Here is a 20,182-nt window from a genome sequence, read left to right as displayed (position 1 = left end):
ACTGTGGTATCTACTTGGTCTTCTGATGCCTTCATGGTGTGATGGCTCTCTGCTTGGACTGTTGTGGCCTGCTTGGACTGATACAGCACCTCTGAATGGTTAGGCACTGCTTGTCCTGTGTGATAGAGATCATCCAATCTGACATGCGCAGCCTGTTGCAAGTTCCAATCTTTCTTTCTTGGTTGGACCGTTTCTGCCTCTTTAGAGTTATACAAGTCCAATGATTGAGGGGATGCAGTGTTGGGTAAATCACTGAGCTTCTCTGACTGGACAGTTGATGTCTGTAGGGGTCTGTTCAACTCCTCTGATTTGTCAGTTGCAGTCCATAAGGAGTTACAGGGCCCCTCTGAATAGACGGTTTCAGTTTGTAAGCAATCAAGAAGCTTCTCTGACAGGACAGCTGGCATCTGTATGGAGCTACACAGCTCCTCTGATTGGACAGTTGCAGTTTGTAAGGATTTAAAAGGCTCCTCTGATTGGACAGTTGGTATCTGTACAGATTGAAAGGGCTCTTCTGATTGGACAGTTGCAGTTTGTAAGGATTTAAAAGGCTCCTCTGATTGGACAGTTGCTATCTGTACAGATTGAAAGGGCTCTTCTGATTGGACAGTTGCAGTTTGTAAGGATTTAAAAGGCTCCTCTGATTGCACAGTTGCTATCTGTGCAGATTGAAAGGGCTCTTCTGATTGGACAATTGCAGTTTGTAAGAATTTAAAAGGCTCTCCTGATTGGACAGTTGCTCTCTGCACAGATTTAAAGACCACCTCTGATTGGACAATTGCTGTATGTGAGGATTTTAAATGATCCTCTGATTGGACAGTTGCTATCAGTACAGATTTAAAGGGCTCTTCTGATTGGACAGTTGCAGTATGTGAGGATTTAGAGGACTCCTCTGATTGGACAATTGCAGCTTGTAAGGAATTTAAAGGTTCCTCTGATTGGACAGTTGCTGTCTGCACAGATTTAAAGGGCTCCTCTGATTGGACAATTTCAGTTTGTAAAGGTTTTAAATGCTCCTCTGATTGGACAGCTGCTGTCTTTACAGATTTAGGCTCCTCTGATTGGACAGTTGCGGTATGTGAGGATTTAGAGGGCTCTTCTGGTTGGACAGTTGCACTTTGCAAGATTTCAAAGGACTCCTCCTGCTCGACAGTTGTAAGGTGTGAGAATTTAAATGACTCATCTGGTTGGACAGTTGAAGTGTGTAAGGATTTAGAGGGCTCCTCTGGTTGGACAGTTGCAATGTGTATGGATTTAAATGACTCTTCTGGTTGGACAGTTGTACTTTGCGAGAATTTAAAGGACTCTTCTGGTTGGACAGTTGCACTATGGGAGAATTGAAAGGACTCTTCTGGTTGGACAGTTGCACTATGGGAGAATTGAAAGGACTCTTCTGGTTGGACAGTTGCACTATGGGAGAATTGAAAGGACTCTTCTGGTTGGACAGTTGCACTATGGGAGAATTGAAAGGACTCTTCTGGTTGGACAGTTGCACTATGGGAGAATTTAAAGGACTCTTCTGGTTGGACAGTTGCAGAGTGTAAGGATTTAAATGGCTCCTCTGACGGCAGAGTTGTAGTTGTTAAGGAGTTACAGAACTTGTCTGATTTGACTGTTGAAGTCTCTAAGTGGTTAGCAAGGTGTTGTGACTGGGCAGTTGAAGTCCGTAGGGGGATACCTAGCTCTGACTGGACAGTCAGCATCTGTCTTGAGCTATGTAGCTCTTCTGATTGAACACTTAGAGTCTTGAGAGTGGATTCCTCTGATTCAACAGCTGCAGTTTGTAGAACATTACAGAACCCATCTGTCTGGACAGCTGTCTGCAGGGAATTGTCAAGCTCTTCAGATGGGGCTTTTGCATGCTGTAGATAGTAAATTAATTCCTCACCTTGAGATTCTGTGGGTTTGTTAGTGTGATGGTGTGTGTCAGATTGCATTATTTTTGCCTTTACAGAGTTACTGTAAACTGGAGATTGGGTCGTTCGTTGATTGTCGGAGAGCTCATTTGGCTGTTTAGTTGTAATCCAGTCAGTCATATATTCATATGTTGACTGAGAAGTTGGCATATGCCTGGAATGTTCTTCATAAGTCTGTATTTCTCCTCTCTCGCCACAGAAGGTGCCAGAATTGCATTTTGAGGACATGCAGTCAACTTCAACAGGATAAGCCTCTTCAGTAGACTTCTTTTCTTGGCCAGAAGAGAGCCTTGGCGATGTAGCTATAAGCATTATGATGTACACAGAGAAAGGTTTTCAGTGGTTGATGGTCTCAATACTTCTTCTCATAACAGAATTTTGCATCAGTGAGGGTTAGCATGGAGTTATGGGATATTCATTGCAAAGACAAACAAGAAGATCGACCAGGTTTGGTCTGAGATTGAGCTTTTATATTTCCCCCTTCAGCTGACTCCCGATTGTTATACCACCAGCATGTACACTAACACCCTAAAAACCTAAAATGTAAATTGATTTTCTTCTCTTTGATAAGAGTTCGTTGTCATTGCAACGGTGAGAGGTTCGGGGCAGCAATGTGAATGAGAGGATCTGGTGATGAATAAGACATAAGATGACTTTAAAGAGTGGTAAGCTGCTTGTTACAAGCAAAGATGGCTGTTAAAATGAAGAATTAATTGACAAACAACATATATGTTAGTATGAAGAGCAGCTACTCAGCTACTTAACACCCACATGTTTGATTAAGAGCCAAACACTGCAGGAAATGACATAAGACCAGGATTCATATGACAAAAAGGGAAAAAAAAAGATGCAGATGCCTCAGATGATGGAGCTAACAGTAAAATACACCACTACTGTTAGTGGCATTTATGTGCTGGGTTAAGATGGATGACTGATGTTGAAATATATCAAATCACCTTTGACATCCTCAGTGTATTGGGCAGATGCATCAGCTATCTCACCAATCTCGTCACCATAGTGACACTGCTCTGCTGTTTGGACAAAGCCAAAGAGAAAACAATGAGCTGGGTGATGGCTTCATGTATGTCACTAAATACTTGATTCTTAATTGTGCAGGTACAATGTGGAAGACCACCTTTCATGTCCACATTGCACAACTGTGTATCGCCAGATGTTTCACAGCCAAACCTCCCATCACTAGACAAGTCATGTGACTGGAGGGGCACGGTTTGGCTGCTGCTCTTTGATTCACAGTCAGCTTCCTGTTTTGGGTAGATTTGGGTTCCGTCTTTGTACCAACAGGCTTTGGCAATGGGATCTGAAATCTCAAATTGCTGAACAATTTGGCAGTCCGCTTCAGCAGACTCGGTCTTCTCAACATCAGGGCCAAGCAGATATGTCGGAGGTGGCACTACAGACAATCATTAGGGGGATAATTTCAGTGTACATTATCCTAGATTTTAGAAAAAGTGACTTCAAAGAGATATTGTCAAAACTGTCACAGATATTAGCTCTCCATTCTAACCACGAATAAGAAGACAGATTAAAAGCTACACAAAAAGTTAGTCATAACTAAAATTTAACACACATTTGCAAAATCACCTTGATTGTTTACTATTAATTGGGCAACATCATCTGCCGTTGCACAATAGTATGTTCCAGAGTTCGAAGGATGAGTTGGTTCAATAACAAGGGTCCTCTTGATGCCTTCCATTTCAAAATCAGGCTCTTTAATACAATCCTGTTCTTGATCCCTCTGCAGTGACACCTGGAAAGCAGGGTCTGAGGTTTCACATGTTGGTTCAGTTGGGCAGGTTGCTTCAAGTGACTGCGTCTCCACAACCTCTGGTGAGGGCGACAACTGCAGCGTTGGAGCTAAAGATGATGATCGATATTATAATTGCGGACTGAACAGTGCATATTTACTCTCTGATTAAGAAAGGGGTTATAGGTTCAGCTTTCCCAAACGGGGAACCAATCTGTTATATCTCAGACCAAATTCAAGGAGAAAAACTCACATTTAGTCAGTAGAGATTAATTATACCATGATTTAAGAATCTGTTACAACTTGACATAAAACACCACTTGAACACAGACAGACAGATATGCATATTGAAAGTGTTAGTTGCATCTAGTCACCAGAAAGCTCTAGGATTTTCTCAAAGATTCAACAAATTTAAATAAAAATCACCTTTGATATCCACAGTGAAGTGAATAGTGTCATCAGAGGTTTCACAGCTGTATAGCCCTGAGTGCAAGAGCTCAGCAGATGGGATAATGAGTCTCCTCAACGTGCCATTACTCTGTATATCCCAATCATTCGGCGGGGAGAGCTTTACACCATCTTTATACCAGCAGACAGGCACAGTGGAGTCTGTAACCTCACATTCCAGCTCCAAAAGTTTGCCCGCTTCAAGTGACTTGGTTCTCTCAACGTCAAAGATAGTAGAGTACGTCACTGGTATAGCTAGTATTGGGAATTCAGGACAGCTTAATAAAATCAAAACTGTGGAAATGGATATCTTGCAAAAATGTAACTGCTGAGCAGAAAATGAAAAGGGCTTTGGAGACTTTCAATTGAGGGCACAGCAGTTGCTAAAGAAATGATTATAACTAATAATTACCTAAGGCATTAACACTTCTTTAAGGTTATGTGCATGAAACAGTCTTTCAAACCACATACAGTACAAGCGGGGATTATTAGTGGCATCTATAAAGAGGAGGTGGGGTTACAATATTAACGAACAAGATAAAAAGTGTAAAATCACCTTTGATCTCCACTTGAAACTCCATGGTATCATCCTTTGTGGTGCATCTGTACATACCAGAGTGGCACAGCTCTGCAGACTGAACAACTAATGTCCTTGTGTTGCCCTCTGAGTGGATTTCTAATCCAGAGTTTGAAATGAGCTGCATTTCATCCTTGTACCAGCAAACGTGGGCCTCAGGATCCGACACCACACACTGGAGTACAATAGGGCAGCCTGCTTCGGTCAACTTGGTCCTCATTTCTTCAGGAATTGCTGAGAACTTCACAGGTGGAGCTATAGATATGTTTAGATCTTATGTCAACCTCAAATCAACCTCATGCCAGCCTTTAAGATTATCACAATCTATGTACTGACAACTAAATTGCTAACATGCTGTAAGGCAGTCAAAGAAAAAGTGACAGCTTAGCTGCTCTTATTATGAGTGCTAAGAAGAAAGGCAACAGACATACATACAACATACAAAAGTGTCATCAGTTAGTTGCTTTGCTGAGTACGAGCTTATTAATGTTTCACATCGCTTAAGGTAAAAAAAAATCACCTTTGATATCCACACTGAACGTGATGGCGTCACCCTTTGTCTTGCAGCAGTATAACCCAGAGTGGAAAAATTCTGCTGAGTGGACAATCAGTGTTCTCGCCAAGCCGTCAGTTAGAATATCTACTCCAGTTTGAGGATGGAGCTTTGACCCATCTTTGTACCAGTGCACCTGGGCAGAAGGATCTGAGAGCTCACAGCATAAAACAATGGAGTAGCCGCTTTCGATGGTTTTGTTCCTCTCAGCATCTGGAATTGCTGAAAACCTCACAGGTGGGGCTAAGGATATTTAGATATTTTAATGGATCGTTAAGTTGTAAATTTTATGTTTCGATAAGTCAGACTTAAAAAGAAGACTAAACGCATTTTTTCAATAAGAAAGGAAAAACGGGGTAAAAGTGACAATGAAGATGGTTAGTGAAAGACACCAACATTGTAAGAAACTCACTCCACTCACCCTCTACTTCCACATTGAACCTGATGACGTCATCAATGGCATCACAGCAATACACTCCCGAATGTGAGAACTCTGCTGATTGGATCACAATTCTTCTCATGGTGCCCTCTGATTGGATATGCAGACCCTCCATTGTTTGTAATTCCCCCCCATTCTTGTACCAGTTCACTGGAGCTGAAGAGTCTGACAGCTCACAGTAGAGCACAATGGGGTTCCCAATTTCTACAAATTTGTTTCGATCCATTTCTGACATTGGTGAAAACTTGACAAGAGGAGCTGCAAATTTTAGAAAAACAATGAGAACGATTTACATCATCGAGTCTTGTCATTTAGGATATTGAACCGAAGGATACAGTACGTTAGTGTCATCTTGCATTTTTGGTGCCAAACAATGTTTGCACATTTGTCCAATTTCCATTTTGAACAAGAAAAACAAATAAAAACACAGTACATCTTAGGCCTAGTGAGACACATACTCAGGCAAATTATGACCCATACGTACCTTGAATGTACAGTGCTGCAGAATCCCGGATGCCATAGGCAATAAATGTGATCTCGGCTCCATTGTCTGTTTCACGTACTCCTCGAATGCGAAGAGATTGGTGTGTTCGTGAACGACGCATGGAATAACGCTCATCTTCCTGAAGCTGAGTACCACTTAAGAACCATGTACCAATAACTGAAGCAGAGAGTTCAATAGAGAAGAGGGCATCTTGCCCCTCAGGCACCAACGCATCCTGTAAGGGAGCTTGTATTCTGGCAACTGGAACTGGAAAAGAGAATCAGTTTATACATGATTTAGCAAGCAGTGTCCTTAATGTTGTGAATTCATTAATCAAGAAAAAAATAGTATAACTGAACTTACCCAAATGAACAGCTTTAGGGAACTCAACATTGTTGCTCTTTCCATATTTGTTTACACTGCAGATGCGAAATCGATAATCGGCTTCACATGGTACGCTGTCACCGAGGATCTCCACAGAGGTTGCGGAGTCAGTGGTTAGGCACTGTAGCCACTCCTGTGAGCCAGTGCCCACTTCTTGTCGCTCAAGCACATATCCAGATGGAGGATTCTTTCGTGTGTCCTGAGCAGGAACCCATGAGAGAAGAGCTGCATTAGCACGCTCTGTGTTGATTTGCACTCCCACTGGACAACTGGGAGGACAATGTCTGGCCGCTGAAACAGAAGAAACCCATTATGCATCAATATCTCTTTGGATTGGAATAACTGATACAGGTTGATCGATTCCAAAAGGAACTTATTGATCTTGATAATTTTTTGTGCAAATATTGTATTTGGAATTCTATAATCTACAGATTAGTGACCCTACCTTTCACTCTTAGCTGAGAGGAAGTCTTGGATCTGCCTACAAGGAAAGTCACAAGGCCAGAGTCTTGGGGCATTGTATTGACGAAAACCAGGATGTGAGTTCGACCAAAGGACTTAAGGATGGTCTGATGCGTTTCACGCAGCTCTATGGCGTCTTTGTACCAATGTATGTCCATTTCTTCTTTTTCCACTTCAACGCAAAAGGCAGCATTTTCGCCTTCCAATACATCCACTTTTCTTGGAAGCTTCCGCAAAATTGTCCCTGGAAGGAAACACTTTGAAAGTGAGTAACTCATTTGCACATTAATGGGACAAGGATTTTGATTTTCTAATGGAAAATAAGGACCCTACAAACAAAACCAGATTTGTCATTTGTAAATGGTTAGGGGGCCTTCATCGTCATGGTTAAATAAGTAACTACTTGCTTAGGGTTAGGGAGTGATTGTGGTCATAGTTTAAAGAAACACTGTTGATTAATGGTCGGAAACACAAATTGAACAGTGGTCTCCCATGTTAAAGTTCAACGTTTTGTTGAGTCGTGCAACCACTTCCACCTCCTCTACTCCGCTACAGAGCTTTCTCACTTGAACATACACATACAGTATGTTGTTTTGGGCACTTCCTGAACGACTGTTCTTGGAGGGACAGTCTCATAATGGACTAGTACTATTACAGTATATAGTGTTTTCCAATTGGCACTGGTTGAAAAAATATAGATGAAAAGCAACATTACACAAAATGTGCTTTCCCAAAGTCAAATTACATCAGACTTTATGTTCACTGCCTTAGCATTTTCATTTACAAGGATTTTCCTTTTCTCTCAAGTGCCAAACCAATTCAAAGGAGGCGGGGAAAGGAATGAAACGGTACAGCAAGAGGATAGTGCAAGTGTTTTGTCAGACTTTTGTCAGGCATATGTGTTAAAAAATGACAGAAGGAGAACAAATTAAAGGAACAGTGTGTAAGATTTAGCGACATCTAGTGGTGAGGTTGCAGATTGAAACCTCTCCCGTGTGCCAAGTGTGTAGGACAACTACAGTGGCTGACGCGAAAATGCGAATGGCCCCATCTAGAGCTGTTGTAAGAGTAGCGTAGGTGATTTGGAGAATAGCAGAGTCAGTGCGGAGTGTTTGTGTGTGTGTACGTGGGAAGTGAGTGGTGAAGCAAGAGAGAGAGAGGCGGCGAATGTGTGAACGAACAAGTGAGCTGGTGGAGCAGAAGACAGAGTTTGTTTAGCTTTGAGAATATCAAGTTCAGTAGAAGTTGCAGTTTGTGCAGAAATAGCTGCTTTGTGAAAAAGTTGCAGCTCCTAAAGACCAGCAGAGGTTTCCCATGTCTTGTTTCTCGGCGGCAGAGTGGAGTAACAGCAGGGATTACCTCCGGAGCGAGTAACTTCGGCCCAAGCAGGAAAAATTAGGTTTGTCTGTTCTGGGCTATTGTAAAAACATGGCGAGAGGACCCGCTCCTATACGGCTCATTCTAAGGTAACGCAAACACAACAATTCTTATTTTCAGTTGATTATAAGGAAACATACTAAATAATTATATTCCATTTCTGCTAATAGATCCCCCTAATTATTACACAGTGTTACTTTAAAGTGGCACTAGGCAGTATATTTTTTGGCATCATTGGGCAAAAATTCCATAATAACCTTTCAGCATATTGTAATTCAAGTGTTCTGAGAGAAAACTAGACTTCTGCTCCTCCTCATGGCTCTGTTTTCAGGCTTTAAAAATTTAGCCCGTGACGGGAGACTTTGACCAATCACAGGTCACTTCAGAGAGAGAGCGTTCCTATTGGCATTCCTTCAACAGATTTCACAATGGCGACCGCATCACAAACTTTCTAATTTCACAGCTAAACCGTGCACTACAAGATGATTCTGAAAACATCTGAGGAGAGAAATTAATACATTAACGTAACAGAATATTGATTCATATTTGATCAGCGCTGCCTAGTTTGACCATTTGGTTGGAGTTTGTGAGTGATTGACAGCCGGCTCTCATAGACAGCAGCTGGACAGCAGACCTCAGATCAGCTCTTACTGCTTGTTTTTCCTCCGGTCTGTGAGATCTTGCAGATGCCGTTAGGAGCACCGGAGGACACCAGAGGACACAGAGGCACTTGAGTTTTTTTCAGGTTACCTGTTTCATGTACTACTGTCACAATATAGCGACAGTTTTATAATAATAACTTTTATTAATCATATTTGCTCCAATCTGGCCTATTTCAGCTTTAATGATTAGGCTGTCACAGTTAGTAAGTTAGACCAACTTTGGTTTTGATCATCCCAAACATAAATTGAACTGTCTCATCTGAACATGAACCTCTTTTTATTAAAAGGGTATGGACCACATACTTGTTCCATGAAATTATATAAATTACTCTCCCAAAAATATAGTACAGTTACCACAGCTATTTCATCCTGATTTACCTTTCACAGCCACCTCAGCGATGCTTCTGCCCCCGTCAGGCATCTCGCAGAGGTAAATCCCATCATCGTCAACTCCGATGTCACGGATAGTTAGTCGCCGTTTTGTTCCCCACTCCTCCATTCCATATTTGGCCCCTGGCTGCAGCCGTCTGTCCTCCAGATACCATGTGATGGGAACGGAGTCCTCTGGAACTTCACACTCGAGAACAGCCAAATCTCGTTCCCATACTTCTAGATCAATGAGGGGCTGCTTGAACCGCACAGGCGGCTCTGGCACCAAAGAGGAGGAAGTACACCAGTTTGATTAAGCCAATATGACATCTCCTAATTTAAAATGAAGTTAAAGTTAGTTTAAGAGGTTCTTATTAACTTCTGACAAAAATATTAGCGTTAGTTGATTAATATATATTCTTCAGGCATGTCGCCCATGCGAAACCTTACACAGCACATCGTCTGTGTCTTTGTAGTAAACAGTGTAAATTGAAATGTATTTGACAGTAAATTCTAACAAGATGAACAAAACCATGAGACAAGTGGCTCATTTAGATGAGGAATGGAAAGGTCATTAACACATCGGGTGTTGGATAGGAAATCAACTGTTTGTAACTGACACCATCAGAAAGTACCAGACAGTTGTAAACAAAAGAATGTGGACTGTGTTTAGTAGTCTGTGTGCAAAGCTCTTCATTTTTTATCATACCAAGTCCAATTAAACACACAGACAACTGATGAAATACATTCACCATATTCCATTTAAATCCCCTTTAAATGGACCCACTAGCCACCACTGACCATTAACCCCACCTCAATGATGCTGTCTTTATCTCAGACTGACACAGTACAATACTGTCTGTTGGTGCCTTGAGTTTGGACTTCTCTGGGCCATGTGAGAAATATGATCCCCTTCCCAAAGACTTCGATCACATGGACGCCCCCCTAGACCTTTCACAAGCTAAGTGACTGCAGACATCATACTGCTGTTGGAATCCACCTCAAGATGATGAACTTTGCCTGTTTAGATATCTCTCGGGTTGAATTTCAGATCATTATTACATTGCATTAATCCTCCAGTGGACAAGGATTGAATTGCTTTTAAAGCAGCTGGTGTCAAAGCATTTGATTACTGATTATATTTGCAGCTCACTGGCCTGCCGACCTGCCCTTTTATGAATTCAACTAAATGATAATAGAAATCCATGTACTTGACTTGACATCAATGAGTAAGTAGGCATTTGTGAGGATCATGCGTCATACAGTAAGCATTATTGTGCTTTTGTACAGTTCGTGCTGTTATTTGCTTTGTAAAAGCATTGGTCAAATCTGTAACCATATTCTCTGTGGAATATTGAGATTATACTCTTATTGTATATTGTACCTCACAGGTATACTTTGTCAAATTAGGTTTTTTGAAGATAAAAAGGATTGGACAGAACAATACGTAATATTAACTATTGTTTTTATACCAATAATCAATTTGTAATTTCAGTTTGTAAGATTCCTTTATATCGAAGCATATTATTTCAGCATCTCCAAAACAATATCACTGTGCAAAAAATAAGCTTTTATTTTTTCTAAAAGCATCATCACACGGCCATAAAACTTTTTAAAGTTTCATTTTGCCTTCCCTGTCTGGCCCTACCCCAATAAATGATCTCAGAGTACCTCTTTGGAGATATCTCACTGACATCATCCGAGCATCAAATGGATAGAAATGTGATCCAAGAACACACCACACCCTCACTCACTCCTCTACTCACAGTCACAGGCTGCAGCTGTGTCTGCCTTCACTCTTTAACATGGAGATACATTTCTTCACATTTTACTAAATCAAAACTCTGAAGCCACTGAAAATGATCTTGACTTACCCTTTACGGAGAGGTGTACGGCACTGAGGGTTTGCCCGGCAGTATTAGACGCAGCACAAACATAAACTCCATTATCCTTCTGCTTACAGTACAGAACTTTAAGTGTGAAGTATCCTTCTCTGTCCTCATATAACAAATAACGCCTTCCAGACAGTATCAGCCTGCCGTCTTTCCTCCAAATGATTTCTGGTTTGGGTTTCCCAGTCACAAAGCAGCGGAATTTGGCATGTTTACCCTCTGTCACTGCAAACATTTTCACTTTAGTTGACTTGGTCATGGTGTCGTCTCTGAGCCGGTTTGGCACTTGCCTACCACTCCTCTGTTTTCCCTGGTTGGCTTTCCAGTGGCCATTCGTGTAGCCATTACGATTTCCCTCATCCTCATGTCCTGGGCCTGCATCAACCAGCAACACAGCTCCTGCCAACGCTTCCCCACACTCATTCCTGGCTTTGCATGTATATACACCACCATCTGGAGCACGAGTCTTAAAGATCTTGAGCTGGAACCATCCACCGTCCTGGAAGCCCACACTGAAATGTGTGCTTTCAAATATTTCATTGAGTTTCCTGCCATCCTTTTCCCAGACAACCTCTGGTCGTGGGTTTCCCCAAAGCTTACAAGAGAAGACGGCATCATCCCCACGACCGGCGCGAGTGGAGAGGGGCTTGATAAGGAACCGTGGCTTATTTTCCTCTCGTAACTCCATCTCTTGTGCTTCGCCTTCCACGTTCAGTGTGGCCGCTGCGTATGTTTCCCCAATGCTGTTCTTTGCTTTGCATATGTACTGGCCACTATCCTCTGTGGTCACAGCTGAAATGATGAGATTGTAAACGTTTCCATCCTCAAAGACCCTGTATCGTCCCAGTGGGTCAATCTTTTCATTGTTTCGCTCCCAGATAACGGCAGGCCTCGGATCACCACTAATTTGACATTTTAGGACTGCATCAGTTCCACTTTGTACCACCACAGGTCTTGGATAGGCCAAGAAACGTGGTGCACCACCAAACACATCCATTTCTGCTTTGGTGTCAGCCTCACTTCACCTTCAGCAGTCCAGGAGAGTAACACGGGGCAGTTATTTACTGGGGGAAGACGGTCCAACTTCTGCACTGCAAATTTCTTTAAAAAAAAGAAAAGAAATAACAGATGGATTACTTTAATTACTTTAAACAGATGGATTACTTTAATATCAAACCGCTTGAGAGATTGAAATAACATTGGAACATGAAAATAGCTAAATTGTAATCTGTTCTAACATTTGATCCAGATCATCATATGAAATAACTGTATATATAGTTATATTTATATTTATATCATTATAAACTATAGTTATACTTTTAGCCTTCCTGATATAATGAAATGAACAGGAATGGACAACACTCAGCCCAGCCTCCTATCTGTGCATGTGTGTCAGCGTAAACGGATGGTATGATTATTAGGACTAATTGAATTAGATCTGTCTGCATGAGCGAAAACAGGCTAGCAGTGAGGGGGGTGGGGGTGGGGGTGGGGGGGTGGGGGGGGGGGGGGGGGGGTGGACAGCCTAGTCCTTTTGCAACAGCAGCCACAACATATAGCCAGTACAGCTGGTGCTGTATTTCAATGGGTAAGTGCTTAATATAGTATACCCTAAATAAAGACCTGCGAGGGAGTGTGTGTCAGGTATCACAAAGAACCCACATGCTCACAAAAACACAGGCCAAAATCACAGGCTGCCCACCCAAGAGACCTTGCAGTTCAAATATAGTGAGAATATGCCACCGTTAATATGAAAATGATTTGAATAAGTGAGGATCAAAGAAAGCCTTCCCTAACAGAGCTGCCATCACACTTTTTGTTGGCAGCTCTGTCTGCCGTCATATTCATATATAAATATCAGTTAGGCAATCCTAGAAATATTGTTTAAACTTCAGTGTAATTCTCTCTCTCCCTCTGAAAACTGTGCTCCCCTTATGACCATTTGTGTAATCTCATTCTCTGCCCAAGATCTTGTTTGGGGAGCCTCTGAACTTGACAGAGTATATTCATCAGTAAACTGAGTTGATGTGTTTTGGGGCAGCTCCCACAGAGTGTTGTAACTTTGTCCTCTTGGATGTAATAAACAAAGTTTCACGTCTCAAAAGAAGGTCATCTCAGGATGTTTTCAAGATTTCCTTTGAAGGATAGTTTTTACTGAAACATTTAATAATTTTTTTTTATTGATAATATTAATGATATAATTGTTTTTATTCAAACACAAAACCCAACCCATGGTCAAATACTGGAACACTGAACAATACTGTCTTGTATTCTTTCACACTTTTCAAAATATTGTTAATCTTTATGTGAGACGCTTACAACTAAAAACGAAATAAAGCTCCTATCTGATTATAGTTTTTCCAGCTAAGCCTAAACATTGTAGGTACAGTAAAAATTGAATTAAATTTAAATATTGATGGAAACGAGAAAGTTGACTTACTAATAATAGTTTTAATTGCTTACCAATTAGTATTATTATTATTTTTTAATTAAAATTGAACTGAATGTTGATGGAAATCTATTTTGTATAACCCTGGAATATATGATTTGATATAACTGGGTGTTTACATGAATTTTGTAAGTTGCATAAAAACTGTTTTTCACCTTGCAAGATGTTTTATTAGCACAGTTTGGACATTGCGTTGAAAGTGTCTTCAATATTCCCTCCGGAGGTTTAAAGAGAGGAGATTAACCCCTGTGTTTACTTGTCTGATTTAATTGGAATGACCTCTGCCCCTTGTGAAGCTGTGCTGTGTACCCCTCACATGACCTACCTCGCTTCAGTCGCCGGGAACGACCGTCAACATACATTCCGCACTTGCAATCTCTCTTCGAGGTAAGAAGCAATGCCACTCGTCTCCTGAAGGCTGAGTAATGTCCCAAGTTGACTTCAGATTTAGACACATGCTCTCCTCAAAGGTCCCAAGTTCTACTCCAGTACATCTTTGTAGACGTTTGTCCGGTAGGAGGAAAAGAAAACAGAACTTCAGCACACTAGCTTCCCGTTTAACAACTTCAGAGTGGTCCCCCAATCTCTGTGTCGCTCAGGCCATAGACACCCCAAGTGTCATTGTTCGTGGAATACCGTTAAATGCTTTTGCAGCTGCTGCTGTCCCCTAAAAATACTGGCTGCCTCGATGACAGCAGTGAAGATAAGTCAGGCACTTCCATTCACTTGCCAGCAGGGGCTAAAGATAGTTCAGGTGGCTAGTGCATGGCACACTGCTTAGCTTACTTGAGGCTTTGCAATACAAATCTAAGGAGAACAACAAGCTTCTGGTCTCCAAATATTTTAAAGCTCACCTTCATTAAGTCTCCAACATTTGTTTCATTTACAAGTTGTGCACAAGTTCTACAGTCTATAACTATTACACAGTGTGCTGCTGAAAGGAGGAAAACAAGTTTTATTTGCAACATAAATTATAAATTATGACTAAAATAGATAAATAAGACTCAAAGTTCCACCCTATGGTGCATTCTCGTTAGGCTGGTAAATATGAACAGATAGCGAAGAAAAACAGCAAAAATAACATGAATTATGAGCTGGTTCTTAAACACTGTTTACCTCAACAGGTCTATATTGATCAGCATGTACAGATCTGAAAACAGTCCAGCATCGCAAACTTTATTATTTACAAGTTATAGAAGAGGGGAAAGCCTTTGCTGCTGCCGCTCCCTGTACTATTATAACTTCTCTATTATTCTGCTGACAAACTCCCACTGATGCTGCTGCCGCTTAAGGCAAGCGATGTTGTGATGTCACTTGAGTCAGCGTCAGGACTACAAGTTTGAAAATGACAATAATCTGGGGGTGTGGATTTGGATAAAAGTGTGTATATATATATATATATATATATATATGTTTATACAGTATATATGTATATATATATATATATATATAGTATGTGCAGTATGTAAGTGTATATATATACATATATACTGTATATACAGTAATACACACATGCGTGTTATAAATATTGATCTGTGTATTTTTGTCAATTTATGTATTTATTGTTATTTAATTATTGTGTAATTCCACCATCCAGTATTCCATCCCAGTATTACGTGGAGGCAACGTGATCTTGAATTTGGTAAATAAGAGATGTAAACTTCCTGCATTGCACTGATCATCCACTAGAGGGCAGTTAACATGGGCCGGATTGATTGATGATGTAGAGGTCATACATATACAAATGGCATTATAGATTTAAAGTATCAAAAGTAAAAGTCGTAGAATGGCTCTTGTCAGCATTATGTTATTATAATATTGGATCTTTATTATTGATATATTAACATGTAACTTGGTCAAGGGGGAGCTAATTTAAACTATGTATCTTTATTGTTTCAGTACGTCAACTTTTAGTTTATAAAGTATCTAGTACTGTTACTATAAGTGGTAAATAAATGTAATGCAGTTAAAGGAACAATATTATCCTCTGACATGTAGTGGAGTATAAAGTATAAAGTGGCAGCAATTCTCAAGTTATAAGTACCTCAAATGTACAAGTACAGTACTTGAGTAAATGTACTGACTTGCTAGTAAGTAATGTATGCTGTTTAACCAGTTTGATTTCAAGTTTGCATCTCTGTGTCAGAGCTGTGTCAGTAGTGATACTATCATTCATTCAGTGGCAAAGATGGAAGTCTAACTGAAAACTGTAGATGAAAATGAAATGTCAGTAGCCTACTGTATGTCAGATATTTTAGTCCTCGTAACATGACATTCTTTTGTCTTCTCAGTAAACTGCTGTCAAGTTGGTAAACCCTGAGTTTGAATTCAACCAGTGAGTTTGTTTACAGTATGGTAAACGGGTACGGTTGGGTCATTGCTTTTATACCACTTATATACCTCTATCCACTCCAGGATCAACAGTTTATGCAGTTTGACCTTACTTGTCTTTCTTTTACACGAGCCAATAGGCAGTATTTGAATCCTATGCCTTGTGGTAATGAGGGTATTGGACAGCACGTTTTTCAGTGTGTGAGTCTGTTGTGTGATTGTGAGACGTGGTCTCAGCGTGGGCTGCAGTGTGCCTTCAGCTGTTTAGTGGCTCCACAGCCCCCCCCTCTTCCCTGATTTCAGCTGTTGGAGGTAATCTGATATAACTCAGACCCCTGTAGCTGGTTATGAAACGCTTTGTGCCTACAACTGAGTAACAACTTGGAGGGTTGTTCCGTTATCAGAACTCACATATCCTCATTCTCTGTGTCGTGTCAGATCCAGGTAAAAGTGTTTTTTAATGTATATTGACTATAAGAACTCAAAAGGGTTTGGGTTCAAGTAATGTTTTCATACTTTGCTGATAATGACATTCGTGATATTGTTCTAAGGGCAAATTGCAATCTATTTCTTTCAAACAGGCTAAAATACATTCCAAATGATCTGCAAATTAAATCTGCCCTCTGTCCCAGTCCCAGAGCTCAACATTCACCATCATGCTGATGCTTTCACTTCTACACAAATAAACACGGACATGTTTGTATGCATGTTTTTTTGGCGTGGATGATGAGAATGGTTTCTGTCTCAGCATGTATATTTCCTCTACCAAACTCTTCTGAATTACAAACTGATTACAGTAGAAACATTTTTGACATTCTCTGGCATCCATGGTCAAGAACGGTGTTGACAGGATGAGCAGAACGACTACCTGGTTAACACTGTTTCATCAACAGTGACTCTGCCAAGAAAATACAGTGAGATCATTTTTGCCATCAGAATCTGGACAGTTGGTTACATCTATCAGTACAGTCTAATGAAGCTTGAAGCCAAAGTTCAGAAAGGAAGACCCTTAAACTCTCTCATTCACAACCTTTCTCTCTCTCTCTCTCTCTCTCTCTCTCTCTCTCTACTGGCTCCTACTCTATCAGCTGACTGTGGGTGGTTCACTCTTAGATAACCAAACCGATTCTACCACGCTCTCCATGAGCCAATCAGATAAGATTACAAAGGATTTATCTGAACCCTGAAATAAATGCTTGGAAAGATAGAGGCACCATAGAATACTACTGTTTTACCTTTTAAGATCAATTGCAAACACATTTCATCTCAAACTCATTTTTGAAATTCAACTCAAAATGACTCATTCTGTTTTGCATTTGTAAAGCCACGTCAACCATTTACGTTATCCAATAAAGCTGTTCATTCCAATGTGGACTCAAGAATGTTTTTTAATGGATACCTTGAAGGACAAATGACTATCAAATAATTCTTAGGTCAGAGGAATAATTTATGGTATTATCAGGGCTGTCAATCGATTTAAATATTTAATCGTGATTAATCGCATGATTGTCCATATTTAATGACGATTAATTGTAAATTAATCGCACATTCTTTATCTGTTCAAAATATACCTTAAAGGGAGATTTGTCAAGTATTTAATACTCTTCTCTGCTTTATACAAATATATGTATATATTTATTACTGGAAATCAGTTAACAACACAAAACAATGACAGATATTGACCAGAAACCCTCACAGGTACTGCATTTAATATTAAAAAATGACTTGCCCCAAACTGCATGTGATTATCATAAAGTGGGCATGTCTGTAAAGGGGAGACTCGTGGGTACCCATAGAACCCATTTACATTCACTGATCTGGAGGTCAGAGGTCAAGGGACCCCTTTGAAAATGGACATGACAGTTTTTCCTCACCAAAATTAAGCGTAAGTTTGGAGCGTTATTTAACCTCCTTCATGAAGAGCTAGTATGACATGATTGGTACCAATGGATTAAGTTTTTTAGTGTTATATGATACCAGTATCTTCACTCTAGCTTTAAAACTGAGCCGCTACAACCTAAGAATTGCAAGTTGCATTAATGCATTGAAAAAAGGAGTTGCGTTAAAACAAATTGACGTTAACGTGAACGCGTTATTGCGTTAACTTTGACAGCCCTAGGTATAATGTGACAAAACAACATACCTTGTTACCCTATATTTACCTTTAACACAGAAATTCTAGACTTGTTTTCATTGAGCAGCTGGACACTGAACCTGTTACTAGCATTTAATGTCTTATTGATAACATTTTTATGTAGATAATATTACAAAAACAATAATACATCCACAGAGCTTTTAGAAAGGTGCTGAATCAAATTATGTCTTTTTCTGAAAAAAAAAAGAAAAGATTATGATTGTGATTAATCATTTAAATGATGTAGGCGGGTCAAAATGAATGTTTTGTTTATCTCTGAGGAAGATATCTGACGTTTGATTCCAACTTCTGAAAAGGCTTGTGAGCCAATAGTAAGACAACGTTGGTATCACGTGGTGTCTCTGTGTTGTCAGTTAGTGTGGAAAAATGGATATATGGCTGAGATTGACGGTAAGTACCTGTTGTGAAGTGAATCCAATAGAACAGGGAGGGAGAATGTGACATCTAGTCGCTGAATGTTATCAACAGCACCTTTAAGACCACTTGGGCTGCTGTGGGATTCCAAATAGAGTTGGGATTGTATGATAAAGCATATTTATCAGATTAAAATACATTCATATTTCAAAATAATGAATGATTTATAAATAGGAAATAAAAAAGTCATTTGACTTTTTATACCTTTGTGATCATCTACTGTAGAAAGTCTTCTATTGTTGCTCCCAGTATTAAAAAAGGACAAAACAATTAGCATGACTACAGCTGTGACTTATTGCTCGTCAGATAATAATAACTGAAGTTATGTTTTTATTATAGAGCTGCTGTTGGCACTATGTATTACTGTATGTGGAAAGAGTCCCGCCCTGCTCTCTGTAAGGTTACACAGCAACACATAGTATTTAACAGACAATTTTGCCTTTCTTTTCCCTGACATTGGAATGTGAGCAAAGCAGACATTCACAGAGACATGGACGTGTTCAGACAGTAGCCTGGAGGCCTACAGATAGAGCCACTAATACAGTCTAATACATAGTGCCAGAGGACTGAACCCAGTGCCTTCTCCTGTGATTACAAACTCACCTTATATGCTGAAAGAAGTCCTAAAGGAGGTAGTAGTACCTGTAAAGGAAATACCATGTTTTATTAATGATATAAAATGGTCCAATCAGAACAGAAAGAATCAAGACATGTATCAGTAGATGTACAGTATGTGCTTCTACCTGGAACTGCTGCATTGATACACATTCATATCTCTCTTTACCATCATTTTTAATATTGTATTCTCTTTTTATAATTGATTAAGGTATGCACTGGAGAGTGCCCTGATCAAGCCCCTCTGAGGTTTTTTTGCACCTCTCCATCACATTTGTTGTTTATGTAATATCAACTTGTACCTTTTTTATATGTGTAAACACATACAATCTAAAAATCTAATAAATGGGTAAAGTTTTCTTTCTTGTTTGTGGCAATGGGGACAAAAGCCAATCTGTGATTAATAAATTGCAGTGCTTATATTTATATTCTGCATCCTCTTTTTCACTTTTTTAGGTTTGGTGTATTTGACATACAAACATTCATGTCAATTTAAAAAACAAACATATACAACTTCATGATTTTTCACAATAAAGGTTTTAACACAGACACAAAAAGAAAAGAAAAAGAACAGAAACCAAAGCCAACCACCAGTGTTTACTAGAATGGAGGTTGACAGCAGTGCAACAGGACCAGAATCAGATCCTTCCTCTGCACAAAAGAACACCAACTTCGTCCTCTGGTGGTCATCTTGTGTCAGTGCAACATGTCACATCTCAGCTCATGTTAAAGGTCACATATTATGCTCATTTCCAGGTTCATAGATGTATTTTAATGTTGCACTAGAACATGTTTACATGCTGCAATGTTCAAAAAACCCTTTATTCTTCTCATACTGCAGCCTGAGTCTGCCTGCCTCAGAGCCTAATTCAGCCTCTGTCTGAAAACCAC

General features: G+C 40.0%; 1 protein-coding gene across 2 annotated transcripts in view; it reads right to left on the bottom strand.

The window, feature by feature from the left end:
* The window catches only part of obsl1b (obscurin like cytoskeletal adaptor 1b), a 50,398-nt gene extending 35,950 nt beyond the window's left edge, over nucleotides 1-14,448 (bottom strand). For both annotated transcript variants that reach the window (XM_074658064.1, XM_074658065.1), the window contains exons 1-9: nucleotides 14,102-14,448; nucleotides 11,310-12,428; nucleotides 9,445-9,714; nucleotides 7,011-7,271; nucleotides 6,545-6,856; nucleotides 6,182-6,448; nucleotides 5,680-5,955; nucleotides 5,226-5,501; nucleotides 4,685-4,960 (exon numbers count right to left, since the gene is read on the bottom strand). In XM_074658064.1, the coding sequence (XP_074514165.1) occupies nucleotides 4,685-4,960; nucleotides 5,226-5,501; nucleotides 5,680-5,955; nucleotides 6,182-6,448; nucleotides 6,545-6,856; nucleotides 7,011-7,271; nucleotides 9,445-9,714; nucleotides 11,310-12,324 (2,953 nt within the window). In that variant the 5' untranslated portion in view covers nucleotides 12,325-12,428; nucleotides 14,102-14,448. The remainder of the gene's footprint in view (nucleotides 1-4,684; nucleotides 4,961-5,225; nucleotides 5,502-5,679; nucleotides 5,956-6,181; nucleotides 6,449-6,544; nucleotides 6,857-7,010; nucleotides 7,272-9,444; nucleotides 9,715-11,309; nucleotides 12,429-14,101) is intronic.
* Between the last annotated feature and the right edge of the window lie 5,734 nt (nucleotides 14,449-20,182).

The sequence above is a fragment of the Sebastes fasciatus genome, chromosome 14, assembly GCF_043250625.1.
Source record: "Sebastes fasciatus isolate fSebFas1 chromosome 14, fSebFas1.pri, whole genome shotgun sequence".
Lineage (NCBI taxonomy): Eukaryota > Metazoa > Chordata > Actinopteri > Perciformes > Sebastidae > Sebastes > Sebastes fasciatus.
The sequence above is the reverse complement of the archived record's forward strand: the minus strand, read 5'-3'. Positions and strand labels throughout refer to the sequence as shown.